This window comes from Arachis hypogaea, chromosome 18, assembly GCF_003086295.3.
Source record: "Arachis hypogaea cultivar Tifrunner chromosome 18, arahy.Tifrunner.gnm2.J5K5, whole genome shotgun sequence".
NCBI classification, from domain to species: domain Eukaryota; kingdom Viridiplantae; phylum Streptophyta; class Magnoliopsida; order Fabales; family Fabaceae; genus Arachis; species Arachis hypogaea.
This window is the reverse complement of record NC_092053.1, coordinates 23,411,625-23,427,477: the sequence shown is the minus strand read 5'-3', so window position 1 is coordinate 23,427,477 and position 15,853 is coordinate 23,411,625. Positions and strand designations below refer to the sequence as shown.

Here is a 15,853-nt window from a genome sequence, read left to right as displayed (position 1 = left end):
TGTCGCCATCTTCGTCGCAGCAGTGAAGGTCATCATCTTTGTCGTTCTTCATTGCCATCGTTAGCCTCCACTATTGGCTCCTCCTCCTTCCGTTAAGTCAGCTTTTGTAATTTTCATTTACGTTGAAGCATTTGTTAATTTTATCTTCTGTGTATTTGCTGTTATCCTCTGTTCTGTGTATTTTGATTCTGTTGTCAAAATAATTTCTATGGTTTGCTATTATCAGTGCCTATATGGATTTGTTGTTATTACTGTCTTTGTTCTGCGTGTTTTGATTATATTATCAATTTTTCTAAAATTTTTTCGTTTTTAAAAAATCCACAGATATCCGCAGATACCTAGATCCCCAGCGGATATGGAGTCCCCGTTACTCGTCGCGGAAATAGGTACAGATAATGAAAACGGGAGCAGGGAACGGGGCATGTTCCCGCTCTGATGAAAATCCGTTGCCATTCCTAATCCGCCTGAAATAAATATAAAAATAAAAGACTAAATAGGTCTTACCTAATTTAATCCAAAAAGAATCGAATTAGTCCGTTAAATTGTCTAACCTGATTAATTAATTTATTTTTTAAATCCTAAAAATTATACTAGTAGAAAAAAAAATCTGAATGCATTTCATACAATAAAAACAATATAAAAATTATGACCTCAATATTGCATTTTTAGATAGAATTAATCGAAAAAGTATTATACTTGCTTGCAAACTAATATTATATTATTTAAGGTGTCTACATCTTTATAAGATAAACTTTTATTTCTTTAACCGGGGTAAAACTTTATATTCCACTTATAATGGAATCCAGCATCCTCATTAACACATCTGTTAGAATAAATAATTTTTATTAATTTAGATCATTTATATTAAATTATTAAAAATATATATTATATTATAAAAATATATTTATACTCATAAAAATAATTAGAAAAATTTAGTTCTTTAATCTTTTTGAATTAAAGCCTTTTATATTTTTAATAAGGATAAATCATAATTCTTGTAATAGAAAAAAAAATTACGGAGGCAACTTTAATATGTTGGGGAACCAAAACCCTAAAGTCATTATTTATATAGAATAATCTCTGCGTACAAGCGATTAACGCTTATAAGTCTTACAAGTCCTTTACCCTCAAACGCGCGTCTTGTAGCATGTGTATTTCACGCGCCTCCTTAACAGACTTTTAAATCAATTAACGTGCGAATATATAACTTTCTTTTTTCAAAGAATTTTGTTTCCTTTTTCGAATTTCCTGCCTTCTTTGTTCGATCTCGTTCGTGCGTTTCTCTTTGCCTTTTCATTCGTTGTTTACGTCCGTTTCTCACTGGTTTCTCCTTCGTCATTTATGTGCGTTTCTCTCTCTGTTTTCTTGCTTCATTTTTCTCGATTTTCATGGTTTCTGAAATCAAGCTTTGAAATCGTTTTGAAGATAATGGATGATTCAACTTCAGATTGTCATCTGAACCAGGGAGAAGTGGATTTTGAATTCGAATCGAATGAAGTTCCTGAGATGTGATTTAGTTTCAATTAATTATTGAATATGAATTTGATGCAGTTAGTCGTTTATGATTGTCTAGCTGAATAATGCGTGAACATTGACTGTGAAATTAATGCGTGAACATTGACTGTGAATTGAATCTAATGTACTAGTTTTGATTAATTTTGTACATTTTATATCAGACGTTCGGGTGTAGATCAGAACTATTTGGGTGTATTTTAGGGAAGTTTGGATGTATTTCCAGTTTATGGCTTTTCTTATTATTTTAGTTGAATTGTTGTCGCTCGGGTGTAGATCAGGAATATTTGGGTGTATTTTAGTGGAATTGTTATTTTTTTATGACGTGCAGAAACTGTATAGTATATCCTTGTTTTTAACATGGTGCATTTTGCAGCCCTTCTGTGATGTTGATGATCAGTTTATTCCCAAGGTTGGAATGACTTTTAACACCCTTGAAGATGCTACAAAATTTTACAACGACTATGCGAAGGCTGTAGGTTTTTCTACAAGAGTTCGGAGCACAAATAAGAAGGGAAACGAGATTAAGAATCAATTGATTACATGTAGCAGAGATGAAAAATGAAAATCTAAAATATCTCTGACCGAGAAGACAAATCCCACAGCTGGTTTAAATTGTCCTGCAAGAATTTATATACACACATTGAAGGATGTTGGTGCTTGGATCATTTCGAAGGTCGTGTTGCATCATTCACATCCTTGCTGTCCAACTCAAGCAGAGGTGCTCAAACAGCACAGGGAACTAAGCATGTCCATTCGTCGTACAATAGAGAATAACGAGGAAGCCGGTATCAGACCAAGCAAAACTTACCAATCATTCGTTGCGGCAACCGGGGGTCATCGCGAGTAAAATTTTATCGAAAAAGACGTGAGGAATTACATCACAAGAGAAGTGCGGAATGTTTCGGAACAAGAAGATGCAAAAGAATTCAGGAAATACTTATTAATAATGAAAGAGAAGAATCAGAATTTCTTTTTTAAGCTCGAACTCGAGGACGATCAGTCGATTAAGCTTGCTTTTTGGGCCGATGCAAGGAGCAGAGCTGTCTTTGAGTATTTCAGAGATGTTATTTCATTTGACACCACCTACAATACAAACAGGTAACATGTTGTTCTGGTTTATGATGCTGAATTAATGTTGTTTTATGAATCTGTTGTAGAGGTGTATATTGGAGGTTTTTGGGTGTATAGGATCATTATTTGGGTGTATTTTGTTGATTTTATTTCTGTTTTGTCGTAATCTATTTTAGGTATAATCTGGTTTGTGATTATTTTGTCGGGTGAATCACCACGGTCAGTCAACACTTCTTGGATGCGCTTTGATAAAAAACGAAGATATTAAATCATTCAAATGGTTATTTCAATGTTGGCTTCGTTGCATGGGAGGAAATGCTCCGAAAGGGATACTTACCGATCAATGCGCGTCAATGAAAAGGGCTATAGAGGCTTGTATACCTACAATAATTCACCGTTGGTGTATTTGGCACATCACGAAGAAGATTCCAAGCAAATTAAACGGCTACAAGGGACACGCAGAAATGGAACAAGAAATGAGCCAAGTTGTTTGGAATTCTTATAGCAAAGACTCATTTGATAGGAATTGGAATGATTTTCTGCTGAAGTATGGTCTTGTGGACAACAAGTGGCTTTCATGTAATAATGTTTAAAATCTGCAGCAGAAGTGTAAATTGCATGTTTTTGGGTGTAATATAGTTTGATTTGGGTGTATTATGTAGATCTTTACGAAGACCGTCATATATGGGTTCCAATTTATCAGGATCACCACTTCTGGGCCGAGATGAGAAGCACACAAAGGAGCGAGAGTATGCATTCATTTTTTAACAAGTTCAATATCCGGAACAGTTCACTTATCCAATTTGTCAAACAATACGATAATTGCCTCGGAAGTAGGGAGCAAAGAGAGAGAGAATCCGATGCTGCAGATTTTTACACTGTCATACCATGTGCAACAAAATCCTCCATAGAAGCTCAGTTTCAACATGTGTACACTCACCAAAAGTTTAGGGAAGTCCAAGCACAATTCAGAGGGAAGGCGACTTGCATCACAAGATTAACGAACTCCACTCTAGGCTATTCAGTATACGAAGTTGGAGAACAAGTTTCCAGCTCAATATTCAACAAGTTTGCGGTTACTTATGACTCAGTAGCAGCCCAAGTGAAATGCCAGTGCTTATTATTCGAGTCACGAGGGATATTGTGTCGTCACGCTCTAAGCGTGTTAAGCATTGAACGAGCAACCCAAGTGTCACCGAGATATATATTGGAACGATAAAGCAAGAAGGTAAAGAGGTGACACACACACACATCAAGAGCAGCCACGACAAGCCACTGTTGGAGCCAAGAAGCAAGAGATTTGACGAATTGGTGTTTCATTCACAAAATATATACAAATTTACATCAGAATCTGAGGAGCTGATTGCCATTCTGCACCGTGCCTACGATAACGTCATGGTTGAAATGGAAGAACTGAAAGCCAAAAGGAAGGGGACATGTTCGTTATCTCACGAAGATGCCAAATTGGAATCCGTTAACGAGCTTCAAAGCCCTCAAGGGTTAGACCAAGAGGACGTCCAAAAAATAGGTTAGGTTCAAAGTTGGACAAATAGATTGTAAATGCCTCAAAGAAGAAGAAATCGAAAGCTCTAAACGAGGTAAAAGTGATGTTCTTTAAATAGGTGGTGATTGAGTTTAATTTTCTTGTTAATATTTTTGCTAATATGTGAGTTTATTATTTTCAGTTAAACCTTTTTGATTCTACATCAGTGGTGCAACCAAATTCCAGCCAATATCACGGACATGCTATGAATTATCAGTTCAAGGAACCAACAGCAGGGGATAGTTTTTTGGGTGTATAGTAACAGGACAGGGGTGTAACGCTCAGTTTTTTGGGTTTATTTTTGAATTTTCTTGTGTTTGACATTTTACTTTTATATTTTTCAGATTCTACTGTTTAATGTTAGAAATTATTGTTTTGTTTAAGTTTTTATGGTTTAAGGGTTAGGGTTTATGGTTTAGGGTTTATGATTAGGGTTTAGGATTTAGGGTTTAGGGTTTAGGGGTTTAGGGTTTAGGGTTTTAGGGTTTAGGGTTTAGAGTTTTAGGATTTAGGGTTTAGAGTTTTAGGGTTTGGGGATCCAGCATCAGGGGATAGAATTTTGGGTGTACAGTGAAATTATTTCGGTGTAAAATTCAAATTTTTGGGTGTAGAAATCAATTTTTTTTATATTTTTTGAGATGCTGCTGTTTATGTTAGAAATTAGTGTTTTGTTTAGTTTTTAGGGTTTAGGGTTTATGGTTTAGGGTTTTAAGGTTTAGGGCTTAGCGTTTAGGGTTTTAGGGTTTAGGGTTTTAGGGTTTAGGGTTTATGGTTTTAGGGTTTTAGGGTGTAGGGTTTTATGGTTTAGGGTTTTAGGGTTTAGAGTTTTAGGGATCCAGCATCAGGGGATAGGATTTTGGGTGTATATTGAAATTATTTTGGTGTAAAATTCAACTTTTTGGGTGTATAGAAGGTTTGGGGTTGTTTTCCTTCATTTTTTAGAACCTGTAATATAGAGCTTTTGAATACAGCAGAGACAATTTAATTATGGAAAAAAAATTTATAATAAAACTGGATTATATTTGCAAAATTTTGCAACAAGTGTTCAAACTATTCCAACAATACATAACACTTAGATTAATCACTGTCAATATCATAAGAATCTATCTGACAATATGGACTCAACAACAGTAAGGATGGCTTGGACAATATTTACTGTATCACTTCCCCTAATGGCTTCAGCTCTGTCTTGATTCATTTCATGGAATAGAATTCAGGAAGCAAATTCTACTCTAAAGTGGTCCACCTCCTCCTATAGTTTAAAAGAATATTCTTTTTAATCAACTATGTTAATTTAGTAAAGTAATAGAGAGTTATATAGTTTTAAACACAATTACCTGAGTCCAATTGTCCCACTCATACTTTCCCCTTTTAATGTTTTCAGGCTGAATTATTTCAAGCCATTTCATTACATAAATAGCGCAATCATAGCTGAAAAACAAAAAATAAATTAGCAAATTAATATAGGAAAGATTAATTTTCAGAGTGAAAGATTTATACCTTATCTTTTAGCCTTAGATATTAATGTATGGTGGTTCAATTGCATTATCCTTTTCCTGAGTGGTGCCCCCAGCATATACCCTCATTCTCGAAATTACATATCCCTAAAAACAAAAAAACAAAGCAAAATATAAGAATAAATTTAATAAAGAATACACCCAAAGGAGCACAAACTACACCTTATATTGAATAAAAATACACCCAAATATTAAAATACAAAACACAGAAACAACTTACAACGAATTTATTTAGCTTCATTCTGGTGGGTTGTTTCCCTTTTAGTTCCTTTGAGTCTTCTTCAGACTTAGACTCAGAGGAAGAATCAACTTCAGTTTCAGATGTATCATTCTCAGATGATGATGAACTTGCCTTCTTTTTTTTGTTTTTTTTCTTTTTTTTCTTTCTTTTCTTTTTCCTTCATTTGTTTCAATTTCTTTTTTGTTTCTACCATCTTTACGATTCCCTGAAACAGTAGAAATGTTAGTTTACAGCATCTACGTAAATAAAATACACCCAAGGTACTCTGTTCACTTACCATATATCCATCTATTTCTACTCTCATCCTTTCAACCAACTGCTCTCTATTTCAGTTGGTAACCTAGGGTCGTCCAGGTCTTTATTCTCCTTTCTTATCTTTGTTTTTTGACAGATGGAAATAGACTATCACCAAGCAAAGAGGTAACTGTCGATTATTTTTTCTTTTTCAGATTGTAATTAGTTATGCCCTTGATGATGAAATTCAGCACATGGGCCCCCCAGTTGCCCTCCTTTATTTTGTCCATCTTAAAAATTGGAGCTAGGTACACAAGAGAGATTTTGTTTATTGTTGTTGGCAATAAGAACGCCATCTGTATATAGAGGATGAAAATCCTCTTGAACATCAGGCGATCTTGTTCATTTTCAACACCAATACTCATCATCTCATCGGTTAGATTCTTTAGAGTCTTTCCCTGGAATCTTCTAAAAATTTGTTTGTTCTCTTCAGAAAGTTTCTTATAACTGACTTTCTTAGGAAATAGATCTCATACAAAAACAATTTACACTGCAAATCACTTGAAATACACCCAAAGATCACTCATATACACCCAAATATCACTCATATACACCTATATTTATTTCTTGATTACATGATAGCAGAATAAGATATTATGAAGAATGGAAGTATAGAGGTTTTCTGTAATCAGTTACCTGATGCATTGAGGCCAAGCGCAGCCCCTATTGTGCTGGGTTTAACTTTAAAGGAACCGTAGCTTGTTTCGAGTGTGTTTTTTCCTAATTTAAAGGAGTTAGCCAACTCCTTTAATAGTTTGTGATGCACCCTCAATGGCGGGATGTGCATCAGTCCACCAAAACCTAATTCCCATAGCTTGTTTCGAGTGTGTTTTTCCCTAATTTAAAGGAGTTACCCAACTCCTTTAATAGTTTGTGATGCACCCTCAATGGCGGGATGTGCATCAGTCCACCAAAACCTAATTCCCGAACAATTGCTTTCTTTGCCTCGCTCATATTTTCAAATTTTTCACTCAGTAATCTGGTGGCATACTTCAAGTCTTTGGTTTGCTGTAAAAAAAAAAACCAAAATTAGAGTCATTTAAATAACATATATTTGTATTAGGATTGATTTGTTCTAAGGCATATATTTGTGCTTACATTGTATTTTTTTCACCTTGGTTCTTGGTTGCCATTTTTACTGCAATGAAAAAGAGATACTGTCAATAGATGAAAAAATACACCCAAATATCAGTCAGATACACCCAAATATCAGCCACATACACCCAAATCCAGTCCTATAAATATTTTATTCTTTCAATTAAACGAAATTAAATGAGTTCAAAATAATATCCAACTCAACCAAACATATATAAAATGACATTATAAGGTCAAGCACAATTAGAACAGTACCAGTGAGACTTCAATAATGTTAATATATATATATATATATATATATATATATATATCAGTCCTATACACCTCTACATTTTCTTGGATTACATGACATTATATGAGTTCAGAAAGATATTTAAGTTCAAAATGCCACTAGAAGCAACAGTCGCATTCCAAGTCCGACATATACACCCAAAAATCTGCCATATACACCCAACAATCTGCCATATACACCCAAAAATCATTTAGAAGAGGAAGAGTCTTTCATATAAACATGCACAAACCTACTTAAAAACATGTAAATATGCACAAAAAATATGTACCAAAATAGATCAAAACACACATTAAAGCATTCACTAGAAGTACGTAAAATAATGTAAACTAAGAACAGTTTCATCAGAACAGTAATATGAGATCTAAACCAAGAACAGTCAAACAGAGAGAGAAATACTGACGATATAGTGCTTCGATTTCGAAATAAAAAATAGAAATGTGAAAAACCTAGAAGAACAGTAAAACAGTACCTTGTATAATGTTTGTTCGTTTTTTTTTTTTTTGTATTTTTTATAGAGATTTGAATGATTCCTTCTTGATTTCTTCTACTTTTCGCCAGAAGTTGGACGATTTCTTCAGAGCTTTGTTTTGTTTCGAACTTGGCTTGAATCTCGAGGGTATTGATTGAGGAAGAAGAGGAAGAGTTTTTCATTATGAGCGCGCTTTGGAAAAACGAAACGTTTGAGTAAGGCACGTGGTTTTTACGTTCGAGTGTGGTGAGTGTGGTGTGCGTCATTTTTGTTAGGTTTGGGCCAACTTGTAAAACTTGTAACTCAAAAAGGCTTGTATGTGTAGCAGGCCTGTTATTATATTTGAGCATGTCACTCATTAAACCTTAAAGCCCAAATAAAAAATATCTAATTTTATTCTCATTTAATTTCAAATCAATTTGACTTATTCAATTTATCATATATAACAATAAATAAGATCAATGTTATATAATTCATTTAATTTAAAATAACATAATTTGTGATTATAATTAATATATGTATTGCCTAGAAACTCATTAGAAAATTAAATAATTTTCCAAAAATCTCTTACTTAGGCTATACATATGTTCTTTTTTAAGATAATCACATCTTATAAATTTTATGTGTGCCTCTGAATGCTATTTTCCTTATTACTTTAACAATCTGGTCTGTCTCATATATTAGTTATGGAATTATCGCAGCTTTTATCACATTAGTGTCACGATGAAACCACGATGATCACCATACTAATTAATATACTCAACGACATAGATCAAATTTGGATAAGAAAATTCAGAAATCACACACGAAAATGATCTCATGCATGCTTATTTTCAACTGGTCCAACTTTAATAACTTTATGAAATTATGAGCCAGAGTGAAAACAAAACTAAATACTTTATTTCTGCAGAAATATCTCTATTCGTAAATTTGTCTAAATAATATGAACATCTAAATGCATACTCCTACTGAAATAATATATCATAAAATGATATGACATTCATATGAATAGTATTCACATAAAAGACCTTAAGTGTTTATTTTTTACTAACCAAATATACATGCATTTGTGGAGTTTGTGCTAAGTTGTTCACAAGACACTTAAATACTCTAAACTCTCTTGTTTAACAAAAATTTAAAATATTAGACTACTAATACATTATCACAAAATAACTCATGTGGTCTTTCAAATTTATTTTTTATAATTTGTGACAAGTATTCATAATCACCAAAATAGATGCCTTCAAAAGGTGTTTTATATTGAATTACTTTAATAGAAAGAGTAATAAGTGTCTTTTTAATACCTTTTCAAAGAACGCTTTCAATAAATATATGAATATACATGCAATGGATCAAAATTGCCTTGACATCCAACAAAATCAGAATCTAAATACCAAATTATCTTTAACTTTAGTTTCTAACTTCATATGTGTGAACATATAATATTTTGCTCTAACAAGACTTATTTGTCTACTATGCCAAAGATACTAATAAAGTACACAAATAATTGTAAGTGTACAAATTTGTTATCTATTAGATTACTGTTGAAACATAATAAAATTTATGCACTTTTGAGTTTTATAACTTTTTGAGACACCTAATGAGACAATATTTGTCTCCTTTAGAGTTGAGTATATAACATTATTTACAATTTTGCATACCGCTGAAATACAAGAATAATAAAAAATATATTTATTCCCACTGAACTGATATAAGTCATCAATTACATTTATCTCAAAATGTCATATGAGATAATAATTAATTTGACGAAATATAGGTTACCAATGACATAAAATCTTTCTTTTTCTAATTGAAAAAAAAAATTATTTAAAAAAATAGACTAACATTGGCAGATATAATTTTAAAACAAAATAATATATTTACATAAGCTACATATTATATAAATAAAATTCATATAATGGTGGGTCTATCACAAATATCCAGTACAACATTAATATTTAGTTTTTGGATAGAGATATTAATTTGTAAGTGATATTTCTAATACGGTAATCAAACATTGATAATAAATTGTCAAACAATAAGTCTGTCTTTGGATAAACTTATTGTTCACATGGAACCAAATAAGTATCATATATTTATTACCACAAATGCATATGTAATTTGGCCAAGTACAGAACTTTCTTTGGGCCGATCTGTACTCGCTTAAATTATGCACACATAAATTTATTTAGTGCGGTTTACCAAATAGTCTCAACAAAATTCTGTCAAACAATAAGCCTATCTTTACATTGACTCATTGTTCATATAAAACTTGAGAATTATACTTATTTATTATCGCATATATTTTCTATTAATTGGCCAAACACCAACTTTCTTTTGGGTCGATTAGTGGTTGCATAATTAAATAGAAAATAAACATAAGGTTCAATTTTATTATTTGGCCAAACAACAAACTTTCTTTGGGCCGATTATTGTTTGCATAAATAATAAACATCAATTTATTCTTAACTAACTACCTAAATATATAAATATCATTGATATACATATGTAACAATATTCACCATATTGGCCGACCAATATTCACATGAATTATATATCACCATATTTTTAATGTTCCAAAATAAATCTGTTTTCACAGAAAAGGCTACTTTAATAGCATAATGTTCAATCAACTTATTTCAAAACTAAACCTTATAAAATATATGAGTATAATATGATTCAAAAATTGTTACTAATTTTCTTATGCAACAAATCCAAAATGCTTATATAGCACAAAAAAATAAAATAAAACAATAAGACACAATATATAATAATTTCATAATCTTATAAATCTATTTATTAATTATTAATTTCTTTGTTTAACACAAAAATTAAATCCACAACAAAAAAAATTCAAACAGCAAAAAAGTCACAATAATTCTTAAAAATTAATCATAAATTAATATTCATACCATATATCATGTATTTTTATCTAGAATAAATATTCATGTCATAGACAATGATATATACAAAATGGAAATTTTCTTATCATTAATCACGTACAGTACAAACCAGAAGTGATTCATGTTTATCATGAATTCCAAACCTTAAAAAAGGACAAAAACAGAACAATACGTGTTCAATGCAAATATAGCGACATTAAATTATCCAAACTCATGAAGCCAAGCTCTTTTACCATGTAGACTTGAGCCCCTTTTTTTTTAATTTGGGATATGCGTGTTGCATTAATTATTCAAAAAAATTGAATTCTTTTATGGTAATAAAACAATATTAACACCATCGGTAAGTTCAGAGTATATTGCTTTATTAACAAAAAAATTGTACATACTCTTAATTTTTTATTATTCAAATATTATTAATGTGTACATATGACTTGGTCAAATATAAATTTTCTTTTGGATCGATTAATATTTGCATAAATTACATACACAATGATCTTTATATCCAATGCTCTCCTAATAGGGTTCCTAATGTGCTCTGCTAGGGTTTCTATAGCGCTCTATTAGAGTTCTTCCTTCTTTTTTTAATCAATTTCACCCAACATATATAACTTTTCTTCCTTTCTTCCACCCCATTCATTCTCATCTAAATCTATTATCTTATCTATATTCTAATTTCATCCAAAGTCTTCGTGTTTTTACAATGAGTACCCAAAGAAAGACCCAACACCCTCATCGACATGATAGTGAAAGTGATGACGATGACTTGATCGTTTTGGCTAATGAGGATATTTCTAAAGGTATTCACGCATGCCACAAAAGTCTCTCGGGTAGAATATTTGCTGACCGCCCTTTCTCCATTGGTACTATAGAGAATGCCCTCTATGCCATATGGAACAAACCTAAAGGTTTTAGAGTTGTTGAAAACGCCACTAACCAGTTTCAACTCTTCTTTGATCTAGAAACTGATGTTATTCGGATAGAACAAGGCGCTCCTTGGCTATTTAAAAACTACATTCTGCATGTCCGTAGATGGAACCAATTTGGTGAACCTAAATGCAATGTGATCTCTACCTTCTCTGTATGGTCTCAATTTTGGGGTCTGCATGAGCAATTTAAAATGTTGGAGGTAGGCCGAAAACTTGGAGGGAGTATAGGTGCAATCAGTGAAGTTGATCTTTTTGAAATTAAAGGTAGAGAGGCGCGTATTCTGAAGGCTAGAGTGGAAATCAATGGAGAAAAAAGATTAAGGACTGCCTGAAACTAGTTGATCCTGAGCAAAAACTAACGGAGATAGGAATCAGATATGAAAGAATCGGTGTTTTCTATACCTACTGTGCTCATTTGGGACAAGATTCAAAAACCTGCCAAATTTTTATTGAGGATACAGCCCAGAACAGACTCAAGGAAGATAGAATTGGAGAATGGGTAAGGGCAGACTAGGTAGGCAGACGATTGGAAGGAAAGGAGAAGCTGGTAATGCAAATAAATCCAGTGCAGATAAGACACAATCATAGCCGAGGAAGAAGCCTCCTCCGTCATGGCTACTCGATAGCTTCTCTAGTCTAAGCATGCAGGGTAACCAGAAAAAATTGAAGGAAAAACGAGATTTAAGCTTGAGGAAGGAAACAATGGGGGATTCGGATGAAATAGAGAGTGCCACGGCTGATATATCTCTCCCTAAGACATTAATTGCTATATCCTCTCCAATGAACATTTCAAATCAAGTTGCTGCCACCAATACAAAAGTAAAACAAGGAGGAAGGAGCCATAAATTAAAAATTTTGGCACGTGAGTCTTTCGCAAGAAGTAAGCGGAGGAGTGGAGGTAAGGAGAATGTTGAAAATATGAAGAAAATATGTCTTGAGGAGTACTCTAATGATGCTATGATGGTGGAGGGTGCCAGCCTTCAAATGGCACCCATGGAGCCATGAAGCTACTCGTTTGGAATTGTCGGGGTTTGGGGAAACTCTTGACAATCCACAATTTAAAAGGGATTTGTAAATCCCATTCTCCCGAGGTTGTTTTTCTCTGCGAAACCAAAAACCAACCTCGACAAGTGGAAGCAAAGCTTAAATCTTGCGGTTTCAAAGATTGGTTCATTATGGTTCCATCAGGAGTTGCTGGTGGCCTTGCTTTGGCATGGAAGGAGAGATGCAATGTTCAGATTATTAGTTATGACAGCTTTTACATTGTGCCCTCGATGGTGGAAGTCACTACAAGAATATGGCCGATTAGCTACCACAATAAGAGTCGTAAAATCATTGCTAATCTGACGCAAAATATAATTTGTGATGGATTAGCTACCACCTAGCAACTAATGCTTTCCTCGCTAATTACAAGTCGCAGATCAGTGAGGCAAACACAGTAGTCGCTAATTCATCGGAAAAATTTTTAGCTACCGAATAGATAGTCATAAATCCATCACTAAAGTATTAGCATACACCTTTCAAATGGATACATCCATCGATACTGCATAGGTCCTCCAACCTTAGCTTCATAGGGGATGTGGATAACTAAATGCTCCATCACATTAATGAAAGCTGGCGAAAAATTTTTTTTCTAGCTTACAAACCGTTTCAATAATGGAAACTGTTCCGAGGGTTATCTGAAACTGTAGGTCGATCTCGGACGAGATCTTCTATGTTGGTTGGAGATGACGTGTCCGACTTGTGGGTGATGGCCGGAGCTGTCGTGTTCGACTTGTTGAACTGGCAATGCTGCTGATCCTTTGTCACCGGAGGGTGGTGGTACCTGCAAGGGACTCCGATGCTTAAGTTAGCAAGGGTATTAAACAGGTTTTTAGTAGAATCAGAGTATGAGTTATACTTGGGTGCTCCAGTGTATTTATAGTAGTGTGGAGTGACCTTTCTGGAGATAAGATAGTTATCTTATCTTATCTTTGAGCGAAGTCATCTTATCTTTAAGGGGAACCGCCTTTATCTTTCTGGGCTTTGGCTGCCTTTAGATTGGGTTGTGTTCCTTCGTTTGGGCCTGCTTTGGGCTCCTATGGTGATTTGGCCGATCTCTTTGAAAAGAGGTCGTAATGGGCCAACCTTCTAAGAGGTCGGTCATGGGCCAACCTTCTAAGAGGTCGGCCAACCCGGCCCTTTATAGCTCGAACCGATGTATGAGCAGAAACCTTAGTCTTTCAATGAAAACATGACTGTCGTAACTCTTCATCCATATATCTTCCCATCCGCTAGATTAACACATCATGAAATATTTGATGCATAACCATCAGGAAATTTTAATTGCTTTATCCACTTACATACTATCTTCCTTTGTTGAGAATCTAAGACATATGTGGCTTTTGGTTTTTCATAATTTCCATTCTCAAATACCAACTCCAAGTTAGGGCGTTTGCATATTAGCTTCAAATCTTCTCTTGCATTCGCGTTGTCTTTTGTCTTGCCCTTTACGTTCATAACAGTGTTAAAGATATTGTCAAAAATATTTTTCAATATGCATTATGTCTAAATTATGTCTTATCAAATTAGTTGACCAATAAGGCAACTCCGAAAATATACTTTTTCTCACCCAATTATGAATGGTACCAAAGTCACCTTTTTTTCCTCTCGAATTAGCCCTAAAGTTAGCTTCCTCGAGTTTGTCCAACTCGTTTAAGATGTCAACTCCACTCATTCGTTTCGGTGGAAAAGAGTTTTCCACGGTTGACTTTTTAAAAGAGTACCGATCACGACGAAATGCATGACCAACAGGCAAGTGCTGTTGATAACAATCAAACCAGCAGGGTTTAGCGCTGTGTTGTAGTAGAAAAGATTTAATGTTCTTCATAAAAATTGGACAAGAAAGTCGACCGTGAGTGCTCCAACCAGGCAACATTCCATAAGCTGGAAAATCGTTTATAGTCCACAATAATGCTGCCTTCATGTTAAAATTTTTCTTTTGCCATGCATCGTAAGTAGTAACACCATTGTCCCACAAAACTTTTAACTCGTTAATCAATGGTCTAAGATAAACATCTAATCTTTTTTCGGGAGACATCGGTCTAGGGATCAAAAGACTGAGGAATATGTATTCTCTTCTCATGCACATACTTTGAGGAAGATTGTAAGGTGTGACAAATACAGGCAAACATGAGTATGGAGTCTTCGAGCCAGAAAATGGATTAAAACCATCAGTGCAAAGTCCAAGCCTAACATTTCTAGATTCTTGGGCAAATAGTTCATGGGTGGCATCAAATTGTTTCCAAGCATCAGCATCAGCCGGATGTGTGATAACCGATTCATCGTGGTGTACTCCATCCACATGCCACTTTATATATTGCGCAGTAGTTTTAGACTAAACAAACGTTGAAGCCTTGGAGTAATAGGAAAATATCTCAATATTGAGTATGGCACATCCCTACTGGTATTAACTGTATCCCCTGCCTTTGGCTTAAATCGTGGGTGTCCACACATTGTGCAGGCTACATAACTAGTCTTATCACTTGTTTCTTTATAATATAGCATGTAGTGATTAGAACAAGCATCAATTTTCTCATATCCTAATCCCAATTCTTGAATCATTGTCTTTGACCGGTAGAAATCTTCTGGCAACTTCTCTGATTCTGGGAGCATGCTCTTGATTATGGCAACCATTCAATTATAACAGCTCTCACTCATGTTGAATTCTGATTTCAAGTTCACTAGCTGGGTTACAGCTGACAATATTGTATGCTTGGTGCAGCCATCCCAGAAAGGTTCGTCAGCACTCCTCAGCAACTTATAAAACTTCGACGCTGATGGATTTGGATCCTCTTCTAAACCTTCCATTACATTTAAGTTATCACCTGCAGCATCAATAACCATGTCTACATATGGATTTGTATTCTCTTCTTCATGTTCTTGGGTAACATTTGTTGCATCCTGTTCAACACATCTTTCCTCACCATGAGCAGTCCAGTTTGTGTA

General features: G+C 34.1%; 2 protein-coding genes across 2 annotated transcripts; one reads left to right on the top strand and one right to left on the bottom strand.

The window, feature by feature from the left end:
- Positions 1-11,640: 11,640 nt before the first annotated feature.
- On the top strand, positions 11,641-12,198 carry LOC140181304 (uncharacterized). The gene has a single exon (XM_072224840.1). The coding sequence runs from the start codon at positions 11,641-11,643 to the stop codon at positions 12,196-12,198; it is 558 nt and encodes a 185-aa protein (XP_072080941.1).
- Positions 12,199-14,152: 1,954 nt separating this feature from the next.
- LOC112769763 (uncharacterized) lies at positions 14,153-15,541 on the bottom strand. The gene is made up of 3 exons (XM_025814232.1): positions 15,320-15,541; positions 14,478-15,215; positions 14,153-14,353 (listed from the first exon to the last, which is right to left on the bottom strand). Exons 1-3 carry the CDS (start codon positions 15,539-15,541, stop codon positions 14,153-14,155), a joined length of 1,161 nt encoding a protein of 386 aa, XP_025670017.1.
- Between the last annotated feature and the right edge of the window lie 312 nt (positions 15,542-15,853).